General features: G+C 41.1%; 1 protein-coding gene and 2 long non-coding RNA genes across 4 annotated transcripts in view; 1 reads left to right on the top strand and 2 right to left on the bottom strand.

Moving 5' to 3' along the window:
* Nucleotides 1-16,752, bottom strand: part of LOC148128095 (uncharacterized) — a 37,192-nt gene extending 20,440 nt beyond the window's left edge. The window contains exons 1-2 of one of the 2 annotated variants that reach the window (XR_015740882.1): nt 16,665-16,749; nt 14,573-14,630 (exon numbers count right to left, since the gene is read on the bottom strand). This is a non-coding gene — a long non-coding RNA (uncharacterized LOC148128095). Of the gene's footprint in view, nt 1-14,572; nt 14,631-16,664 lie in introns of both variants that reach the window. The other variant, XR_015740883.1, reaches the window with a different exon arrangement.
* Nucleotides 1-24,353, top strand: part of MUC5AC (mucin 5AC, oligomeric mucus/gel-forming) — a 95,443-nt gene that overhangs the window by 56,088 nt on the left and 15,002 nt on the right. Inside the window, exons 31-39 of the mRNA XM_087920992.1 lie at nt 1,125-8,268; nt 8,835-13,639; nt 14,223-14,434; nt 15,623-15,794; nt 15,926-16,176; nt 17,104-17,287; nt 19,130-19,334; nt 21,532-21,710; nt 22,434-22,503. Of these exons, the coding sequence (XP_087777118.1) occupies nt 1,125-8,268; nt 8,835-13,639; nt 14,223-14,434; nt 15,623-15,794; nt 15,926-16,176; nt 17,104-17,287; nt 19,130-19,334; nt 21,532-21,710; nt 22,434-22,503 (13,222 nt within the window). The remainder of the gene's footprint in view (nt 1-1,124; nt 8,269-8,834; nt 13,640-14,222; nt 14,435-15,622; nt 15,795-15,925; nt 16,177-17,103; nt 17,288-19,129; nt 19,335-21,531; nt 21,711-22,433; nt 22,504-24,353) is intronic.
* Nucleotides 8,753-9,462, bottom strand: LOC148128096 (uncharacterized). Its single transcript, XR_015740885.1, has 2 exons — nt 9,399-9,462; nt 8,753-8,819 (listed from the first exon to the last, which is right to left on the bottom strand). It is a non-coding gene; the product is annotated as an uncharacterized LOC148128096 (long non-coding RNA).

Here is a 24,353-nt window from a genome sequence, read left to right on the forward strand (position 1 = left end):
GGCTTGCTTCTCTGCTTGCCCAGGAGCTGTTTCTAATGGGAGGGGGGACTTGGAAGCTTTCCGCCATGTTGAGAAACTCTTGTCTTCCATCAACAGCAGCAGAAAGGAATACGTGGAGGCTCGTGGAGGCTCTAGCCAGGTTAGCAGCTGCTTCTATCACCTGCTGCTGTTTTTGGGAGAGCAAGAGTTTCCCAAAACAGCGGAAAGCTTCTGAATCCCCCCATCGGAAACAGCTCCCAGGCAAGCAGAAAGAAGCAGGATTCAACCTGGCTTGCTTCTCTGTTTGCCCGGAGCCATTTCTAATGGGAGGGGAGACTTGGAAGCTTTCCGCTGTGCTGGGAAACTCTTGCCTCCCATCAACAGCAGCAGGAAACAACACATGGAGAGGCTCATGTAGGCTCCAGCCAGGTTAGTGGCTGCTTCTATCACCTGCTGCTGTTTTGGGGAGAGCAAGAGTTTCCTAAAAGAGCAGAAAGCTTCTGAATCCCCACCCATTGGAAACGGCTCCCGGGCAAGTAGAGAGTAGCAGAATTCAATCTGGTTTGCTTCTCTGCTTGCCCAGGAGCCATTTCGAATGGGAGGGGAGACTTGGAAGCTTTCTGATGTGCAACAGCAGGTGAGAGAAGCAGCCACTGACCTGGCCAGATCCTATATGAGCCTCTCCACATGTTCCTTGGTGGAAGGTAAGTGGTGGGGGAAGGCAACTGGGGCTTGCAGAGCCTCACTCACCCAGGAAGATCAGTGGAGGCAGGGCCGCAGTGGAAGGCAGGGAGCAATGACTGGCCTGGCGGGTGTGCAAGAGTAGGTTGCAGGCAGCAGTGTTGCACATGCATGCAATGTCACGTATGCGTGATATGGACTGATGGGCAGGCAGCAGAGAAGTAGGCAGAGAGGGGTGGGGCCAAGCAGAGGCCCGATTTACGGTTCTCTGAACTACTGGGAATGGTAACAACCGGTTCTACAGAACTGAGCCGATCCAGTAGAATCCCACCTCTGCTCATACCTTAAAAAACTGTTCTGAGACACAGTTGTTTCAGGGTATTATTTGCATGCTCACAATTGTTAGAAAATATTCATTGGAATCAGATGAAACATATTAATTTATCCTTTTAATATCTTTGCAGTGCCCATGATTACATCCGTCTGTGTTCATGAACTGTGTCATTGGTCAGTGTGGTATGATGGGATGCAGCCTGGCTTAGGAAACAATGATGGAGATTTCGAAACTTTTGACAATCTAAGGGCCAAAGGCTACCAAGTCTGCAAAACTCCAAAAGCTGTTGAATGTAGAGCAGAGAAATTCCCCAATACTCCATTAACTACACTGGGCCAGAAGGTAGAATGCAGCAAAACAGTTGGATTAATTTGTAATAATATGGACCAGCATCCAGAAATCTGCCACAATTATCAAATCAAAATACTATGCTGTAGCTTTGTACCATGTGGCAATTATACAACAGCTTCCACACCTGAAACTACCACAGTCTCTCCAGTTCAAACAACTACAGTACCAGCTACTATTTTGACAAGTACCACTGCTTTCACAAATACAATTAAAGGAACCACTAGCATCTTAACAACAACACCAGAAACTACTTTTTTACCTACTAGCACTATGGTCCCATCTACCATGGAAACTGGATCTTCAACAACAAAAACAACTTGCATGCCTATTTGCAAATGGACAGAATGGTATGATGTGCATTTTCCTACACTGGATAATGAAGGAGATTTTGAAACATATGACATTATTAAAGCCACAGGAAAAGATATCTGTGAAAACCCAGAACATATAGAATGCAGAGCTGAGAAATTCCCTAATAAAACTATTGATGAAATTGGCCAAAATGTCCAGTGCAATGTGTCCTTTGGATTTGTTTGCAAAAATGAAGATCAGTTGGGAATGCTGCAAATATGTTTTAACTATCAAATTAAAGTCTATTGTTGCAACAACGAATGTTTGACCACTCCCACAGAAACTTCAACCAGGGTCACAACACCTCAAACAACTTCTACAATCATTACTACAACTTCAGGAACCACAAGTCCAAATATAACAACACCACAACTTACATCTACCTCAGTTCCAGTTCCAGAGACAACTACAATTACATTATCTCCTGCCACTACTAAACATACATCCACACTTCCTATAATTTCTACTACAAAATTTTCAATGACAACTACGGCTATGCAATCAACTTCTACTGCAGCTTCTACAAAATTTCTTCCAACACAATCAACAACATCTGAACCAACAGCAACCACCACAATATCTCTTCCAACTACAACACAGACACAAATACCTACAACAATTTTTACAACAGGTATAACTTGCACCGAGGAACAATGCGAATGGTCCCAATGGTATGATATAAGTTACCCAGGCAATGGACCTGATGATGGTGATTTTGAAACATTTAAAAATATAACAGACAAAGGACATAACATTTGTAAAACACCAAAAAATGTTGAATGTCAAGCACTACAGTATCCAAACACATCACTTGAGGAACTGAATCAAAAACTTACTTGCAATACAAAAGAAGGGCTCATATGTTATAATAAAGACCAAATACCACAAATTTGCTACAATTACAAGATCAGAATTCAATGTTGCAAAATTATATTTGTACCATGCCAAACAACACCAATCTCCACAATAACTACTACATCACTGAAAACAACAAAAATACCTACATCAATATTAACAACAACTGAACTAGTAACTGAGACAACAGAAAAACCAGTTGTTACACAATACCAAACAAAAAAGCCTCCATCTACAGCACATCAGATTGTTGAAACAACATCAACTGCCACTTCTAGCTCAACCATCCCAGTTTCAACCACAAGGCTCATTGTAACGACACCAGAAGTAATAACCATGACCAGACCACCAACCTCAACCATGAAAACCACGACCAGCAGTACCACCAGAGAAACATCTCCCACCATCACAACAAGAGTTACCTCTCCCAAAACTCCCATAGTAACCTCAACTCCTTTGCCCACCACTACCCAGTTACCCACAACAAGAACAACTCTCACTACGACAACTCCACCAACAACCACTTGTGCACCCGTCATCTGCCAGTGGTCTCAATGGTTTGATGTTGACTTTCCCACTTCTGGACTTGAAGGAGGAGACCTTGAAACTTACAGCAATATCCGAGCTGCGGGAGGCAGATTCTGTGAAAAGCCTATAAATATACAATGTCAAGCTGAAAACCACCCAGACCTAAGCATTGAACAGGTTGGTCAAGTCGTTCAGTGTGATGTCACAGTTGGACTGATATGCTACAATAAGGACCAAATTGGAAAATCTAAGCTATGCTTTAATTATAGGATAAGGGTACTTTGTTGTGAAGAAAACCCCGAATGCAAAACAACAACCGTACCACCCACCACCACTTCTAGCTCAACTCTCCCAGTTTCAACCACAAGGCCCATTGTAACAACAACACCAGAAGTGATAACCACGACCAGACCATCCACCACAACCGTGAAAACCACCACCAGCAGTACCCCCAGAGAAACATCTCCCACCATCACAACAGTTACCTCTCCCAAAACTCCCATAGTAACCTCAACTCCTTTACCCACCACTACCCAGTTACCCACAACAAGAACAACTCTCACTACGACAACTCCACCAACAACCACTTGTGCACCCGTCATCTGCCAGTGGTCTCAATGGTTTGATGTTGACTTTCCCACTTCTGGACTTGAAGGAGGAGACCTTGAAACTTACAGCAATATCCGAGCTGCGGGAGGCAGATTCTGTGAAAAGCCTATAAATATACAATGTCAAGCTGAAAACCACCCAGACCTAAGCATTGAACAGGTTGGTCAAGTCGTTCAGTGTGATGTCACAGTTGGACTGATATGCTACAATAAAGACCAAATTGGAATATCTAAGCTATGCTATAATTATAGGATAAGGGTACTTTGTTGTGAAGAAAACCCCGAATGCAAAACAACCACCGTACCACCCACCACCACTTCTAGCTCAACTCTCCCAGTTTCAACCACAAGGCCCATTGTAACAACAACACCAGAAGTGATAACCACGACCAGACCATCCACCACAACCGTGAAAACCACCACCAGCAGTACCCCCAGAGAAACATCTCCCACCATCACAACAGTTACCTCTCCCAAAACTCCCATAGTAACCTCAACTCCTTTACCCACCACTACCCAGTTACCCACAACAAGAACAACTCTCACTACGACAACTCCACCAACGACCACTTGTGCACCCGTCATCTGCCAGTGGTCTCAATGGTTTGATGTTGACTTTCCCACTTCTGGACTTGAAGGAGGAGACCTTGAAACTTATAGCAATATCCGAGCTGCGGGAGGTAGATTCTGTGAAAAGCCTATAAATATACAATGTCAAGCTGAAAACCACCCAGACCTAAGCATTGAACAGGAAGGTCAAGTCGTTCAGTGTGATGTCACAGTTGGACTGATATGCTACAATAAAAACCAAACTGGAAAATCTAAGCTATGCTTTAATTATAGGATAAGGGTACTTTGTTGTGAAGAAAACCCCGAATGCAAAACAACAACCGTACCACCCACCACCACTTCTAGCTCAACTCTCCCAGTTTCAACCACAAGGCCCATTGTAACAACAACACCAGAAGTGATAACCACAACCGGACCACCCATCTCAACTGTGAAAACTACCACCAGCAGTACTACCAGAGAAACATCTCCCACCATCACAACAAGAGTTACCTCTCCCAAAACTCCCATAGTAACCTCAACTCCTTTGCCCACCACTACCCTGTTACCCACAACAAGAACAACTCTCACTATGACAACTCCACCAACGACCACTTGTGCACCCGTCATCTGCCAGTGGTCTCAATGGTTTGATGTTGACTTTCCCACTTCTGGACTTGAAGGAGGAGACCTTGAAACTTACAGCAATATCCGAGCTGCGGGAGGCAGATTCTGTGAAAAGCCTATAAATATACAATGTCAAGCTGAAAACCACCCAGACCTAAGCATTGAACAGGTTGGTCAAGTCGTTCAGTGTGATGTCACAGTTGGACTGATATGCTACAATAAGGACCAAATTGGAAAATCTAAGCTATGCTTTAATTATAGGATAAGGGTACTTTGTTGTGAAGAAAACCCCGAATGCAAAACAACCACCGTACCACCCACCACCACTTCTAGCTCAACTCTCCCAGTTTCAACCACAAGGCCCATTGTAACAACGACACCAGAAGAGATAACCACAACCGGACCACCCACCTCAACCGTGAAAACCACCACCAGCAGTACTACCAGAAAAACATCTCCCACCATCACAACAACAGTTACCTCTCCCAAAACTCCCCTAGTAACCTCAACTCCTTTACCCACCACTACCCAGTTACCCACAACAAGAACAACTCTCACTACGACAACTCCACCAACGACCACTTGTGCACCTGTCATCTGCCAGTGGTCTCAATGGTTTGATGTTGACTTTCCCACTTCTGGACTTGAAGGAGGAGACCTTGAAACTTACAGCAATATCCGAGCTGCGGGAGGCAGATTCTGTGAAAAGCCTATAAATATACAATGTCAAGCTGAAAACCACCCAGACCTAAGCATTGAACAGGTTGGTCAAGTCGTTCAGTGTGATGTCACAGTTGGATTGATATGCTACAATAAGGACCAAATTGGAAAATCTAAGCTATGCTTTAATTATAGGATAAGGGTACTTTGTTGTGAAGAAAACCCCGAATGCAAAACAACCACCGTACCACCCACCACCACTTCTAGCTCAACTCTCCCAGTTTCAACCACAAGGCCCATTGTAACAACAACACCAGAAGTGATAACCACGACCGGACCACCCACCTCAACCGTGAAAACCACCACCAGCAGTACTACCAGAAAAACATCACCCACCATCACAACAACAGTTACCTCTCCCAAAACTCCCAAAGTAACCTCAACTCCTTTACCCACCACTACCCAGTTACCCACAACAAGAACAACTCTCATTACAACAACTCCACCAACGACCACTTGTGCACCCGTCATCTGCCAGTGGTCTCAATGGTTTGATGTTGACTTTCCCACTTCTGGACTTGAAGGAGGAGACCTTGAAACTTACAGCAATATCCGAGCTGCGGGAGGCAGATTCTGTGAAAAGCCTATAAATATACAATGTCAAGCTGAAAACCACCCAGACCTAAGCATTGAACAGGTTGGTCAAGTCGTTCAGTGTGATGTCACAGTTGGACTGATATGCTACAATAAAGACCAAATTGGAATATCTAAGCTATGCTATAATTATAGGATAAGGGTACTTTGTTGTGAAGAAAACCCCAAATGCAAAACAACCACCATACCACCCACCACCACTTCTAGCTCAACTCTCCCAGTTTCAACCACAAGGCCCACAGAAGTGATAACCACGACCGGACCATCCACCACAACCGTGAAAACCACCACCAGCAGTACCACCAGAGAAACATCTCCCACCATCACAACAAGAGTTACCTCTCCCAAAACTCCCATAGTAACCACAACTCCTTTGCCCACCACTACCCAGTTACCCACAACAAGAACAACTCTCACTACGACAACTCCACCAACGACCACTTGTGCACCCGTCATCTGCCAGTGGTCCCAATGGTTTGATGTTTCCTTTCCCACTTCTGGACTTGAAGGAGGAGACCTTGAAACTTACAGCAATATCCGAGCTGCGGGAGGCAGATTCTGTGAAAAGCCTATAAATATACAATGTCAAGCTGAAAACTACCCAGACCTAAGCATTGAACAGGAAGGTCAAGTCGTTCAGTGTGATGTCACAGTTGGACTGATATGCTACAATAAAAACCAAACTGGAAAATCTAAGCTATGCTATAATTATAGGATAAGGGTACTTTGTTGTGAAGAAAACCCCGAATGCAAAACAACCACCGTACCACCCACCACCACTTCTAGCTCAACTCTCCCAGTTTCAACCACAAGGCCCATTGTAACAACAACACCAGAAGTGATAACCACGACCGGACCATCCACCACAACCGTGAAAACCACCACCAGCAGTACCACCAGAGAAACATCTCCCACCATCACAACAGTTACCTCTCCCAAAACTCCCATAGTAACCTCAACTCCTTTGCCCACCACTACCCAGTTACCCACAACAAGAACAACTCTCACTACGACAACTCCACCAACGACCACTTGTGCACCTGTCATCTGCCAGTGGTCTCAATGGTTTGATGTTGACTTTCCCACTTCTGGACTTGAAGGAGGAGACCTTGAAACTTACAGCAATATCCGAGCTGCGGGAGGCAGATTCTGTGAAAAGCCTATAAATATACAATGTCAAGCTGAAAACCACCCAGACCTAAGCATTGAACAGGTTGGTCAAGTCGTTCAGTGTGATGTCACAGTTGGACTGATATGCTACAATAAAGACCAAATTGGAATATCTAAGCTATGCTATAATTATAGGATAAGGGTACTTTGTTGTGAAGAAAACCCCGAATGCAAAACAACAACCGTACCACCCACCACCACTTCTAGCTCAACTCTCCCAGTTTCAACCACAAGGCCCATTGTAACAACAACACCAGAAGTGATAACCACAACCGGACCACCCACCACAACCGTGAAAACCACCACCAGCAGTACCACCAGAGAAACATCTCCCACCATCACAACAAGAGTTACCTCTCCCAAAACTCCCATAGTAACCTCAACTCCTTTGCCCACCACTACCCAGTTACCCACAACAAGAACAACTCTCACTACGACAACTCCACCAACAACCACTTGTGCACCCGTCATCTGCCAGTGGTCTCAATGGTTTGATGTTGACTTTCCCACTTCTGGACTTGAAGGAGGAGACCTTGAAACTTACAGCAATATCCGAGCTGCGGGAGGCAGATTCTGTGAAAAGCCTATAAATATACAATGTCAAGCTGAAAACCACCCAGACCTAAGCATTGAACAGGTTGGTCAAGTCGTTCAGTGTGATGTCACAGTTGGACTGATATGCTACAATAAGGACCAAATTGGAAAATCTAAGCTATGCTTTAATTATAGGATAAGGGTACTTTGTTGTGAAGAAAACCCCGAATGCAAAACAACCACCGTACCACCCACCACCACTTCTAGCTCAACTCTCCCAGTTTCAACCACAAGGCCCATTGTAACAACGACACCAGAAGAGATAACCACAACCGGACCACCCACCTCAACCGTGAAAACCACCACCAGCAGTACTACCAGAAAAACATCTCCCACCATCACAACAACAGTTACCTCTCCCAAAACTCCCTAGTAACCTCAACTCCTTTACCCACCACTACCCAGTTACCCACAACAAGAACAACTCTCACTACGACAACTCCACCAACGACCACTTGTGCACCTGTCATCTGCCAGTGGTCTCAATGGTTTGATGTTGACTTTCCCACTTCTGGACTTGAAGGAGGAGACCTTGAAACTTACAGCAATATCCGAGCTGCGGGAGGCAGATTCTGTGAAAAGCCTATAAATATACAATGTCAAGCTGAAAACCACCCAGACCTAAGCATTGAACAGGTTGGTCAAGTCGTTCAGTGTGATGTCACAGTTGGATTGATATGCTACAATAAGGACCAAATTGGAAAATCTAAGCTATGCTTTAATTATAGGATAAGGGTACTTTGTTGTGAAGAAAACCCCGAATGCAAAACAACCACCGTACCACCCACCACCACTTCTAGCTCAACTCTCCCAGTTTCAACCACAAGGCCCATTGTAACAACAACACCAGAAGTGATAACCACGACCGGACCACCCACCTCAACCGTGAAAACCACCACCAGCAGTACTACCAGAAAAACATCACCCACCATCACAACAACAGTTACCTCTCCCAAAACTCCCAAAGTAACCTCAACTCCTTTACCCACCACTACCCAGTTACCCACAACAAGAACAACTCTCATTACAACAACTCCACCAACGACCACTTGTGCACCCGTCATCTGCCAGTGGTCTCAATGGTTTGATGTTGACTTTCCCACTTCTGGACTTGAAGGAGGAGACCTTGAAACTTACAGCAATATCCGAGCTGCGGGAGGCAGATTCTGTGAAAAGCCTATAAATATACAATGTCAAGCTGAAAACCACCCAGACCTAAGCATTGAACAGGTTGGTCAAGTCGTTCAGTGTGATGTCACAGTTGGACTGATATGCTACAATAAAGACCAAATTGGAATATCTAAGCTATGCTATAATTATAGGATAAGGGTACTTTGTTGTGAAGAAAACCCCGAATGCAAAACAACCACCATACTACCCACCACCACTTCTAGCTCAACTCTCCCAGTTTCAACCACAAGGCCCACAGAAGTGATAACCACGACCGGACCATCCACCACAACCGTGAAAACCACCACCAGCAGTACCACCAGAGAAACATCTCCCACCATCATAACAACAGTTACCTCTCCCAAAACTCCCATAGTAACCTCAACTCCTTTGCCCACCACTACCCAGTTACCCACAACAAGAACAACTCTCACTACGACAACTCCACCAACGACCACTTGTGCACCTGTCATCTGCCAGTGGTCTCAATGGTTTGATGTTGACTTTCCCACTTCTGGACTTGAAGGAGGAGACCTTGAAACTTACAGCAATATCCGAGCTGCGGGAGGCAGATTCTGTGAAAAGCCTATAAATATACAATGTCAAGCTGAAAACCACCCAGACCTAAGCATTGAACAGGTTGGTCAAGTCGTTCAGTGTGATGTCACAGTTGGACTGATATGCTACAATAAAGACCAAATTGGAATATCTAAGCTATGCTATAATTATAGGATAAGGGTACTTTGTTGTGAAGAAAACCCCGAATGCAAAACAACAACCGTACCACCCACCACCACTTCTAGCTCAACTCTCCCAGTTTCAACCACAAGGCCCATTGTAACAACAACACCAGAAGTGATAACCACGACCGGACCATCCACCACAACCGTGAAAACCACCACCAGCAGTACCACCAGAGAAACATCTCCCACCATCACAACAAGAGTTACCTCTCCCAAAACTCCCATAGTAACCACAACTCCTTTGCCCACCACTACCCAGTTACCCACAACAAGAACAACTCTCACTACGACAACTCCACCAACGACCACTTGTGCACCCGTCATCTGCCAGTGGTCCCAATGGTTTGATGTTTCCTTTCCCACTTCTGGACTTGAAGGAGGAGACCTTGAAACTTACAGCAATATCCGAGCTGCGGGAGGCAGATTCTGTGAAAAGCCTATAAATATACAATGTCAAGCTGAAAACTACCCAGACCTAAGCATTGAACAGGAAGGTCAAGTCGTTCAGTGTGATGTCACAGTTGGACTGATATGCTACAATAAAAACCAAACTGGAAAATCTAAGCTATGCTATAATTATAGGATAAGGGTACTTTGTTGTGAAGAAAACCCCGAATGCAAAACAACCACCGTACCACCCACCACCACTTCTAGCTCAACTCTCCCAGTTTCAACCACAAGGCCCATTGTAACAACAACACCAGAAGTGATAACCACGACCGGACCATCCACCACAACCGTGAAAACCACCACCAGCAGTACCACCAGAGAAACATCTCCCACCATCACAACAGTTACCTCTCCCAAAACTCCCAAAGTAACCTCAACTCCTTTGCCCACCACTACCCAGTTACCCACAACAAGAACAACTTTCACTACGACAACTCCACCAACGACCACTTGTGCACCTGTCATCTGCCAGTGGTCTCAATGGTTTGATGTTGACTTTCCCACTTCTGGACTTGAAGGAAGAGACCTTGAAACTTACAGCAATATCCGAGCTGCGGGAGGCAGATTCTGTGAAAAGCCTATAAATATACAATGTCAAGCTGAAAACCACCCAGACCTAAGCATTGAACAGGTTGGTCAAGTCGTTCAGTGTGATGTCACAGTTGGACTGATATGCTACAATAAAGACCAAATTGGAATATCTAAGCTATGCTATAATTATAGGATAAGGGTACTTTGTTGTGAAGAAAACCCCGAATGCAAAACAACAACTGTACCACCCACCACCACTTCTAGCTCAACTCTCCCAGTTTCAACCACAAGGCCCATTGTAACAACAACACCAGAAGTGATAACCACGACCGGACCATCCACCACAACCGTGAAAACCACCACCAGCAGTACCACCAGAGAAACATCTCCCACCATCACAACAAGAGTTACCTCTCCCAAAACTCCCATAGTAACCTCAACTCCTTTGCCCACCACTACCCAGTTACCCACAACAAGAACAACTCTCACTACGACAACTCCACCAACAACCACTTGTGCACCCGTTATCTGCCAGTGGTCTCAATGGTTTGATTTTGACTTTCCCACTGCTGGACTTGAAGGAGGAGACCTTGAAACTTACAGCAATATCCGAGCTGCGGGAGGCAGATTCTGTGAAAAGCCTATAAATATACAATGTCAAGCTGAAAACCACCCAGACCTAAGCATTGAACAGGTTGGTCAAGTCGTTCAGTGTGATGTCACAGTTGGACTGATATGCTACAATAAGGACCAAATTGGAAAATCTAAGCTATGCTTTAATTATAGGATAAGGGTACTTTGTTGTGAAGAAAACCCCGAATGCAAAACAACAACCATACCACCCACCACCACTTCTAGCTCAACTCTCCAAGTTTCAACAACAAGGCCCATTGTAACAACAACACCAGAAGTGATAACCATGACCGGACCATCCACCACAACAGTGAAAACCACCACCAGCAGTACCACCAGAGAAACATCTCCCACCATCACAACAAGAGTTACCTCTCCCAAAACTCCCATAGTAACCTCAACTCCTTTGCCCACCACTACCCAGTTACCTACAACAAGAACAACTCTCACTACGACAACTCCACCAATGACCACTTGTGCACCCGTCATCTGCCAGTGGTCTCAATGGTTTGATGTTGACTTTCCCACTTCTGGACTTGAAGGAGGAGACCTTGAAACTTACAGCAATATCCGAGCTGCGGGAGGCAGATTCTGTGAAAAGCCTATAAATATACAATGTCAAGCTGAAAACCACCCAGACCTAAGCATTGAACAGGTTGGTCAAGTCGTTCAGTGTGATGTCACAGTTGGACTGATATGCTACAATAAAGACCAAATTGGAATATCTAAGCTATGCTATAATTATAGGATAAGGGTACTTTGTTGTGAAGAAAACCCCGAATGCAAAACAACAACCGTACCACCCACCACCACTTCTAGCTCAACTCTCCCAGTTTCAACCACAAGGCCCATTGTAACAACAACACCAGAAGTGATAACCACGACCGGACCATCCACCACAACCGTGAAAACCACCACCAGCAGTACCACCAGAGAAACATCTCCCACCATCACAACAGTTACCTCTCCCAAAACTCCCATAGTAACCTCAACTCCTTTGCCCACCACTACCCAGTTACCCACAACAAGAACAACTCTCACTACGACAACTCCACCAACAACCACTTGTGCACCCGTCATCTGCCAGTGGTCTCAATGGTTTGATGTTGACTTTCCCACTTCTGGACTTGAAGGAGGAGACCTTGAAACTTACAGCAATATCCGAGCTGCGGGAGGTAGATTCTGTGAAAAGCCTATAAATATACAGTGTCAAGCTGAAAACCACCCAGACCTAAGCATTGAACAGGTTGGTCAAGTCGTTCAGTGTGATGTCACAGTTGGACTGATATGCTACAATAAGGACCAAACTGGAAAATCTAAGCTATGCTTTAATTATAGGATAAGGGTACTTTGTTGTGAAGAAAACCCCGAATGCAAAACAACAGCCGTACCACCCACCACCACTTCTAGCTCAACTGTCCCAGTTTCAACCACAAGGCCCATTGTAACAACAACACCAGAAGTGATAACCACCACCGGACCATCCACCACAACCGTGAAAACCACTACCAGCAGTACCACCAGAGAAACATCTCCCACCATCACAACAACAGTTACCTCTCCCAAAACTCCCCTAGTAACCTCAACTCCTTTGCCCACCACTACCCAGTTACCCACAACAAGAACAACTCTCACTACGACAACTCCACCAACGACCACTTGTGCACCCGTCATCTGCCAGTGGTCTCAATGGTTTGATGTTGACTTTCCCACTTCTGGACTTGAAGGAGGAGACCTTGAAACTTACAGCAATATCCGAGCTGCGGGAGGTAGATTCTGTGAAAAGCCTATAAATATACAATGTCAAGCTGAAAACCACCCAGACCTAAGCATTGAACAGGTTGGTCAAGTCGTTCAGTGTGATGTCACAGTTGGACTGATATGCTACAATAAAGACCAAATTGGAATATCTAAGCTATGCTATAATTATAGGATAAGGGTACTTTGTTGTGAAGAAAACCCCGAATGCAAAACAACAACCGTACCACCCACCACCACTTCTAGCTCAACTCTCCCAGTTTCAACCACAAGGCCCATTGTAACAATGACACCAGAAGTGATAACCACAACTGTACCTCAATCCACTTCAAGTATTGCATCTTCAACCACCACTATAGGAAGCAGTACAAGTCATTGCTTTTGCCAAATTGGGGAAAATATTTATATGCCTGGTAAGTGTTTATTACAGTAACTGTTACCTTTTTGCCAACAAATTTTTGAATTTTATGTATTTATTTGCTTATTCAATTTTATAGTCATCTATGACAGTTGGTCTAGGTTCCTTACAATTCAAAAATGTTATTAGAGTAAACGTACGAAAAACAATTTAATAGAATAATCATGGTATCCAAATTAAATACACATTGTAGCAATTGAACGTTCTGTTATCAATGTAGTGAGGAAACTTGGACCTTGACACATTTAGACGTCAGGTAATGGAAAAAAGATGTGTTTTTAGGGTCTTGCAAAAGGCTAACAGAGTTGGGCCCATTTCAGTATATGCAGGGAAGATTTTCCATACAATTGAGCAGAGATCACTAGAAAATATTTGGTACAGTAGATCAGGGATCACTTGGAAGAAGCTAATTTTTTGAGCCTTCACCAGCCAGTATTCTTTGGCTTGCAGGATCTGCAACATACCCATTCTGCATTTCTCCTTTCTGATTGGTGTGGCAGACTTTTCTGTATCATTGTGTTTGTTACTTGATAGATTTCTCAAATACTACTGAAATGTTGTTGTTTTCCCCCCTCCAGGTGAAATTATTTATAAGCAAACTGACAGCGATGGCTGCCTTTATTTTGCTATTTGTGGTAGCACATGTTCTGTTGAAAGATACAAAGGGCCATGTGTATCAACTACACCCAAACCCACCTCAACTCCCACAATCACCTCCACCACTCCTACTACCAGTACTGCTGGTACTACTCCACCACCAGGCTGTCCTGATGCTATTCCACCCCGGGAGGTAATCTTTAATAAACATGTTTTCAGTGTAATGTGATTTCCAGAGGTATGTTAGATGTTTTTGGACAGGGAAGGAGAAGTTAACCTTTCTCCATTCCAAATGTGATTATTGGAGTTTTATCTCGCACATGACACTAACCTGATCTGGAATTCCATACATACATCTTCATACATCTCCAGCCCTCAGTCCCAGAGTGCTATAAAGACAAGCCCTTATGAGGAATTATGTGAAACAAACATGAACTGATTCAAATTACAATTTCTGAACAGAAAGGAAGTGATATCTCAATTTTTATATTATATATGTTATTTTTAAAACTATTCTGATGCAGTGTTTACAGGCACCAAGCTAGAAACTGGGAGATTGTGAATGACAATAACTTTTAATTAGCATTTATTACTTCATTAAAAAACAAATCCTGGCACTAGCTCCTCCTTTTCTGGGGTGATGGTGATGGGGTGCAGAGAATTTATGCTTATTTGCGGGAAAAGATCTCTCCAGGACTGACTTTAGCTAAAACATTGACAAAGTAGGGTAGATAGATGGGCATCATCTGGGGTTTTTTATGTATTTTTTTCCCTCCTCTCTACCCTTCCTTTTGGTATGGGATCATTTTAAAACCAGGTTTGTCCTCTTTGGGGGTTTACTTTGCCCAATGAGTTCGGTTCCTACTTCATGTTTATCAACCTGATCAGGAGATAGGAATATTTTAAAAGATCTGAATTTTGGATGCCGAGGTAAACTTCACAATTGTCAAATTCCAGACATTCCACTTAAGAACAGAAAGGTTATGCAACTCAGAGAGCTGAAATAATGCTTTGAACTGATGCAGAATTGAAGCTTAATGGGCAGTGGGATATTATAAATAAATCTCTTACATCATGTCAAGTTATCTGTATCTGATAGTCACTTCAACAGAATGTCATCAGATGGGAAAATATTTTCCAAGAAGTGTCTCCTTTCTAACAAGCTTGTTTAAAGAAAGGAAAGGAAGGATTGTGACATTAAGATTTTTCCGAATTAAGTTATAAAATATAGGGACCAAAAGTCAAATCTGAGTTAGACAGAGCAAAAAATGTTCTCTTCCCTCCTTATTACTCATGAAACATAATTTAACTATAAAATATATAAATACACACACAGAGCTTTGTTAAGTCAAACTGTAAACTCTTTTTTTTCTATTCCCAGGTGGGTGAGACATGGATAGAAAATTGCACCAAAGCAACTTGTATAAAAAACAACAGCATTATGATAAGTAAAGTGGAGTGTCCACCGGTACAGACTATTGTTTGTGAAAATGGCTACCCACCAGTAAAAGTTTTCTCAAAGGATGGATGTTGCTATCACTATGAATGTGAATGTAAGTTGTGGTAATAATGTAGTTTGATCAGCTTTTGATAATATATGAATAATTTCATTGATATTAATTTCTAGGTACAGTATTTTTTTAAAGTCCTAATTGTCACCTGTTTTTTTTCTCTTATTTATCAGGTATTTGTAGTGGCTGGGGTGATCCCCACTTTGTCACATTTGATGGAGTCTACTACACTTTCTTGGACCATTGCACTTATGTATTGGTGCAGCAAATTATACCAAAATATGATAACTTTAAAATCCTTCTTGGTAATTACTACTGTGACACAGAAGATCAACTTTCCTGCCCCCAGTCTATTATTATACACTACAAATCTTCAGTCATTGTGTTAACTCGCGAGCATTTTAATGGGATAGAAATTAACAAGGTAAGAAAGAGGAGGAGTAGAAAAGCTACTTTTCATCTATAGTGGAGATCACTATAAATTGAAACTAATTGATAGAACAGTAAAGAATACTGAAAAATCTAACATGGTTACTTTTATGAATCATGAAAGAAGATATAATAGTAGTAGTGGTGGTGGTGATAGTAGGAGTAGTAGAAGTAGTAAAAGGACGAGGAGCAGGAGGAGGAGCAGGACGAAAAGGAGGCAGTCCAGCATTTCAGACTTTATGTAATGCCTGAGACACAACAAATTATAAACATGCAAAGATGGATTCATCTTAAGTCTAAATAACAATCTCAAAAACACAGCATGGAGGTAAAAGGAAGAATTGATATTTCTTAAATTGAATGCCTAATTATTGGTTTTATTAAGAAATATGTAAAGTTAGTTTTGCATAAAAGAGCACAAAGCATTCTTATACATAATAATTATGATATATTATAAACATTTGATAATTATGCACTACTTACTTGGTTTGGTTTGCTTATAGATGTAAAGATATAAATAATTCAGGCAAAGCAGGGTCTTAAAGCAGGTTCAGGTTCACCGTGATCCCTGGAGGAAAAAAAGAGGATCTGTTTAGTGACTACCTGAAGCACCTCTTAGTAAAAGTCACAAGCGTGACTAAATCCATGTGGCCTTTCCTAGCAGATGTATGTCTTATATCCTTGGAAAGCTATCTCAGAAGAGAGAACCAATCTCCCTAAGATTTTCCAAGGTTACATGCACACTAAGATCAAATAATTTTATTTTGCTAAAAAAATAAAATACATATTTCTTAATTAATAATTGGACTAAGCAAATCTAGCCAAAATGTGTAGATAATTATTTTTAACATGCAGGTGCATTATTTTTTAAAAGTATGGGTAATCAAAAACAATCCTGATACAAAATTATTCTTCTATGCAGATCTATTTCAATGGAAAACTCATAACGACAAGTTTCCAGAAAGATGGCATTTATATCTACACAATTGGTATTAATATGGTGGTTGAAATTTCTGAAATGGAAACCGTTGTCACCTATAGTGGTACAATCTTCTCAATAAAGCTTCCATTCAGCAAGTTTTACAACAATACTGAAGGACAATGTGGTAAGTAAAATGGTTTAAGCCCATCGAAACGTTTATTATTCCAGGAAATATTTGCAAACTCTTATTCATTTAAAGTAGTTGAAACAACATATTATATATTTGCTCTTAGAAAAAATACTTGTTTCTCTAGTAAACTCTTGACTCTGCCAAAATGTCACTTATTTTTCATTCAGCCTCGATATTAGAACTTCTAATTACTGATGTAAATAAAAATGGAAAACTATATCATTTGTCTCCAAAGAAATGATATTTTCCCCCAGGAGTATTCAGTAAAATAATCTAGAAGCTTTGGAAGGAGTTCTACAGGGTGTCATAGTTAACTAGAAAAAAACTGCATTCTTCTCTAACACGTGATAAAGCATGCAAGTTCTCTTCCTATTTTCTCTTGAAAATCTGTTTTTCTCCTGCATTTATGACACCTCTTGAAAACAACTGCAGAACATCTTCCTCTTTCTTCTAAGTGTACTGTGTTTCAAAGTTTTGGTACCATCATTTTTTTAAATTGTGGTCTGTTGGCAGAAGAAAGTGCATGCTGTTTATTGAAAAAGGGAAACTCAAGCCAAAGAGTATTCCAACAGCATTGTGAAACTGAATAAGAACTAAAAAAAAAAAAGATTGGATTCATGTTATCTGCTTTACCCAAGGTATAGATGGGGTTAAAAAAATGTAACCCCTCTCACCTGTATGGATGGTATGTGCCTTCCTCAATATTAGGTCCTCTACTAGAGGCCTGGGAGTTTGAAGGTACTGCACAGTATCTCAGCTGTTCTTAGCACCACCCTCTTCTGAACAAAGAGTTCTGATGTCGTTCCTGGGATCTGTTGGAGCCACTCTCCAAGCTTAGGAGTCACAGCCCCAAGTGCTCCTCCAACCACTACTGAGACCACTTTAGCCTTTCCTTTCCTCATCCTCTTTAGTTCCTCCTTCAGGAGCTGATACTTTTCCAAGTTCTCATACTCCTTCCTGATATTGTTGTCGCTTGGCACCACTACATCTATTATCAACATTGTCTTTTGGCCTACTACTATGATGTCTGATTAATTGGCCAGTCCTCTTGTCTGGATCTGAAAGTCCCACAGGATCTTATGTGTATAAGATCTAAAAACAGAAGGCTGTTATTCTCCTCAGCCTTTTGTGGAATCTCCCATCTGAATCTGAGAGTGTCTAGCCTATACACTAAGCAGATGATCCTGTACACAGTGCCAACTACTTGTTTGTGCCATTTAGTGTATGCTGTTCCTGCTTGCATCTTGCACCCTGCCCCTGTGAGTTGGACTGAAGCCTCTCTGCATAGCTTGTACTTCAGGTCCTGCCTAGTGGGGTAAACTCCTGCTTCTATGTATCTGATGCTTGTCCCAAATGTGCTTTTTAAGAGACAAATGATCTTCAGCTCAGGAGTCTTCTTGGATGACAAGTTAAATGACTTAAAGAAAAAAAAAACAGAAAGTCCAGTTGCCTCTTGAAAAAGCACCTTTGGGACAATCATGACCTGGATGACTGAGAATCTTCATAGATATCTGGTGCTTAGTGCTGTTCTTGTGCTGCTATGATAACTACCACAATGCTGTCTTTTAATTCAGCTCTTTCCACCACTGGTTGGATTTCCAAATGTCTGACACTTCAGCTATCTGTTGATGGTACAGTCCATGCAGGGTGTTGCTTGCCATGGCACTTCCTCTGCTTGATCTTTCTCCCACATCTTCTGCTGCCTGAGTCACTAAACTATGTGGCCATTCTGATACTTCCACTTCTTCCATACTTGCAATGTGTGTTATCTGCTTAATTGACCTGAGATCACAAATGTTTTGTCCCCTAAATATGTTTTCATGTTATTTCCCCCAGGTACTTGCACTAACAATATAAAAGACGAATGTCGCTTACCAAATGGCAAAGTAACAGATTGCCCTCACATGGCTCCCCATTGGAAAGTGCCTGATCCTAAAAAGGATTACTGCGTTGGAACAACACCACCTGTACCAACTGAAATTATAACACCTGCACCTGAAATATGTAGCACAGCTCCTCTCTGTTCCCTTATTTTGAATGAGTAAGATAGGAATCATTTTTTATTTATTTTTGCCATCCAGTGAATATAGATACTACTAAAACTCTTGTTTCATTATCTTTAACCTAACAGAACAGTTTTTGAACCAGGGTACCTCAAATATGGTAACTTAGAGAAGGCATACATATTCCTGGACTCATGACTCCCGAGAGAATGAAATTGTGAAAAATGTGGCTGCTTCAATGCTGCTGGGCTGCTGCTGCAGTCACATGATCTTCATTTTCAACATTCTATGGCAGTTTCCCAGCCAGTTCTGCAATCCCTCTTTCTTTCCCTCTCCCACTCCACAGTTGCCATTGGGAGGGGAGGGGAAGGGACATTTCCAATGTTCCCTGCCACATTCCCACAAGGAAACCCAATTATAAAACTGGTGGGAATTTGGAAGTTGCCCCATTTCACACCTATATTTTATGCCCACTGTTGGTCATTTGTTTCTCTGTTTAGGTAAGGAAGTATTTCTGCGACTATGACCAAACAGGATATAGGTTGTCTAGTATAACCATATTGGTGGATTAAATGAGGGTTTTTTTTTGTTTTTTTTTTGTTTGCCAAGTAATATGAATTCCATTATCCTTCTTATCTATGAAGCCCTTTGCACATCTTCAAATCTGCTACAAAGATTTAGGAATCTTCCAGTAGATTTTGAAGGCTTGTTGGAAGCTCCAATAGCAGAGACAAATCCTGATCCTAAGCAGAAACTTTTTCACTCAAAGAATCCTATTTATGGATTCTGACCAATGTCCTCTGATAAAAAGAAAATTCTCTCTCTCCCCATCCCTCTGTTTCTCTCTCAACTAAATGCATTATCTTAGTCTACAAATTTGAATATGATACAATAGAAAATTCTACCAAAATTTAGATCTCTGCAATAGTAAGTCTTGTTTGATGGGCCATACAATTGAGCTGCCTTTCTCCACTGGAGTTACATGAGAGAAATTCTACTGTTTGTGTGTACGTGTGTGTGTGTGTGTGTGTGTGTGTGTGTGTGTGTGTACATACAAAGCTAGCTTTAGATATAATTTTATGCGGAGTGTCCTTGAGACCTGAAAATTATTTCAAGAATTCATCCAGGATAGAAGATTTGAGAAAGGCTACAATAGAATATATAGCTGCTAGTCTATACAAACTGTTTGGTGAACAAGCATGGATAAGATTAGATTTCACAAGAGCAGAGTTCTATAATGGACAGTTTGGGTCACATTCTAAACATGCTCACATTCATTTAGCAAGGTTGGCATGGAAATGCAGGCATAACCTATCCAGCTATGCCACTTTATATCCATTTACCAAACCCACAAGCAGAAAACTAGAATAGAGGATAACTCAGCCTGATATCTAACCAGAAAAATATTTTTTCTAAGGATATTGTAGGGGTTATTTTTAGATAACTTTAGCTAGAATCCCTCAAGTCATTCACCAGAATCCAATTCGGATGCAACTGTTAGTGCAACCAAGTCCATTACAAGGATCTGGAAAAATATGTTCAAAATCCAAAAGAACAGATAAATGGTTTATGACAATATGTTAATAAGGAAAGACGATGCGGTTTTGTTTCCTGTCAGTTTGAGATGAAGATGGGAGCAAAGGAGGAGGAAGTTATAATAGGGATAAGCAGGAAATGAGCTGAATGGCACTTCTAAGAGTATAGATCTTCCAGTTAGGAAATTCAAACCAGCAACACAGAGAATGAGGGGCAGCTTCCTTGCTGCCTCTCTTTACATTGAATGCCTCCAGTAATAAATAATGTACAAAAAGACAATCCTTCTCAAATTGTATTTCTCCCCCAATGATAAAACCTCCACAGTTCCTGATTAAAAAGTGTGCTCAAAAATGTCATACCAGTTGTAACCAAAAGTGTAGTAATATGTTCTTTAAATCCTTTCCATTCTGTTAGTTTAATGTACATTTATAGAATCACTAAAAGTTCACAGAACTCCAGAAAACTGACCTTTTATAATAGATAGATTTTGGAAAGATTTTATACCTGGAAAACCTCATAGTCGATGTTACCTTGTGGAAGGTTTTTTGGCACCAGAAATTCCATGTTCTGACTTTCTTTTTTAATCATTCCCTTTCATTTTTCATTTAGAATAAATCCATGATTTAAAATAAGTTTCAATTAAATGACTAAATCAATTCAGAGATATTTATTTTACAACTATTTCTTGTATGTTTGCAGGATCTTCTCTGAGTGCCATAAGATCATACCCCCGGATCCCTACTTCCAAGGCTGTCTCTTTGATGCTTGCCATATGAAAAATATCTCCATGCAATGTTCAGGATTGGAGATATATGCTTCTCTCTGTGCCTCTAAAGGTGTTTGTATCGATTGGCGAGGGAAGACCAATGATGAATGTTGTAAGTTTTGGGATATCAAGGCATCTTATTGTGTTTGCTTATTATACAATCATTCCTTCCTTACTCCCTTATTTTGAGCTTTTTAAATATACCTTCAGTGAGAATTTGGTGTGGCACTCAAAAGAGTGATACTGAGAGAAAGAAGGATACTAGAGAGAAGTTTTGATTTATTTACCAATTAAACATTTTCTTAAAAACACAAAAATATTCAACCACCATTCTCCCAGATAGACAATGTATTTCATTAAAAACTGAGATATGAAAGAAATATGTCTAGCTTCAGGCACAGTTATATAAAAAGTTAGTATTTATGTTTGTGTGTGTGTGAACAAAACCAAAATTATGTGAAAAATAACAGATGCATTTGGCTGGAATTATTGTTTATTTCTGTTTATTTAATTCAAGTAATCATTTTTATAATTTTACAATCATACAATGCTATTTTCATTAATTATAATTAATTAATATCCATCTCATCTCAATGACTCTAGTCTAGGCAGTTTATTGCAGTATAAATGTTATAAATGTTCATGCTGTTAATAAATGTTGTTATTGTAGTTTCCAGGATGTTTTATTTTTCTTCTTTTGTTCCCCAAGTGTAAATTGAATAATGGATGGAAAGATAATGAATAAAAGGTTGAGCTGAAACTTTTTTCCAAATGCAAAATGTATGGAAAATACATTTCTATATTATGATGAACATTTTTCTTATATCATTTATAGCCTTTAGCTGCCCTACAGATAAAGTATATGTTCCATGTGGCCCCATCAATCCTCCTACCTGTGATAACAGGTAAGTAAAACTCAAAAGAGCTGTGAAAGTTTATAATTGTCTTGATGAAATGAACAATATGTTAAGTATGCATTTAAACTTCATAAGTGGAATAAATTTTTATCACATTCAAAAGGAAGAGTAAAGAATCAGCTCTTCAGTGAAAATGAAAAAAAAATCAAAATGCTAAGAAAAGGCAATAGAAAGAAAAATAAATAAGGAATTATTTGTACTCAGATTTAGGCAATTGCAAAGAGTACCTGAATTAACTATATTTCAGATCGAGCATAATAGAAAGAAACTGCCTCCTGATATTATACACCTACAAATTTCAGAGTAGAATGATTAAACAGTAGAAATTACTGTTGTTTTGAATGTCTAATTATTTGTGAAGACCACATGAAGTATCAGATTACCATGGGTGGTGAAGGAGAGGGGGAACAAAAGTTATCTTTGGAAAGGGAGCAGGAAAACTACAGATTACTCAGTCTGAAAATGATACTGGAACATTCTGGAACATTCTGGAGGCAGATCCCAAAATGGTCAAAAACCTTGAAAGCAAACCCACCATTACTAGAAGTTAGCATGAATTTGGTCAAGAGTAAATCTTGCCAGATTAGATCATTTTGAGTATGCTCAAAATGTATACCATTGAGTAACTTCTGTTGTTCAGTGCGGGACTCTTTATTTCAGCATAAAACTAAAGGTAAAGGTTCCCCTCACACATATGTGCTAGTTGTTTCTGGCTCTAGGGGGGCAGTGCTCATCTCCATTGCAAAGCTGAAGAGCCAGCGCTGTCTGAAGATGTCTCCATGGTCATGTGGCCAGCATGACTAAATGCCGAAGGTGCACAGAATGCTGTTATCTTCCCACCAAAGTGGTCCCAATTTTTCTACTTGCATTTTTTACATGCTTTCGAATGTTAGGTTGGCAGAAGCTGGGACAAGTAATGGGAGCTTACTCTGTTACGTAGTGCTAGGGATTCGAATCGCCAAACTGCCGACCTTTCTGATCGACAAACTCAGCATCTTAGCCACTGAGCCACCACATCCCTTTATTTCAGCATATCATTTGACAAAGCAAAATCTGATATTCTGATTAGCCAACTACTTAAATATGGGCAAGATGTCATGTCATTAGCTGGAACCACTTTGAGCTCATCAGTAGTTTTTCATCAAAATAGAAGGTATCAAGCAGGATGCCAGTATATTTCAAAGTTTCAATTAATGATTTAGCTGAAGATGACATTGTTATAGGATTTGCAGATCATATAAAATTGGAGACTTTCAAGAAGAGATTGGACTGCCATTTGTCAGAAATGGTGTAGGGTCTCCTGCTTGGGCAAGGGATTGGACTAGATGATCTATAAGGTCCCTTCCAACTCTGATTATCTGTTAAATATAGATCTCAGAGAGCCTTTTGCTGGGAGTGTTTTAATTATAGTTCTACACAGAGCAGGGAATTTGATTCAAGAGCCTAAGTAGCTCTTCTCACTTTATGATCTATGATGCTATTGTTATAATATGTTGAAATTTTTTCCCTTCGTCTGCAAAATTATATGTATTCCCAACATATGTTCTAAAGAGATGGGGAATCCTCTAGACTACATTATAAGAACACAGGCAGAGAATAAGCATTCTTCTTTCCACTTTATCAGGAAAAATGTATTCTTCTACAGATGCAAGAAAAATTCTATGGATTTATTTCAGTCATGGTTTCATAAATCAATAAATTTTAACCTGTGTTAAAAATTAGTCTACTGCCATGGGTTTGAGCCTCATTGACTTGAAACTCCTCTTTTATCATGACCAATTCTCTCACAGGGAAGATAAAAGGTTGATGATTAGTAGCAGTTACATCAACTTGAGCCA

The sequence above is a fragment of the Pseudonaja textilis genome, chromosome 1 (genome assembly GCF_049901715.1).
Source record: "Pseudonaja textilis isolate UNSWEBS1 chromosome 1, rPseTex1.2, whole genome shotgun sequence".
Lineage (NCBI taxonomy): Eukaryota > Metazoa > Chordata > Lepidosauria > Squamata > Elapidae > Pseudonaja > Pseudonaja textilis.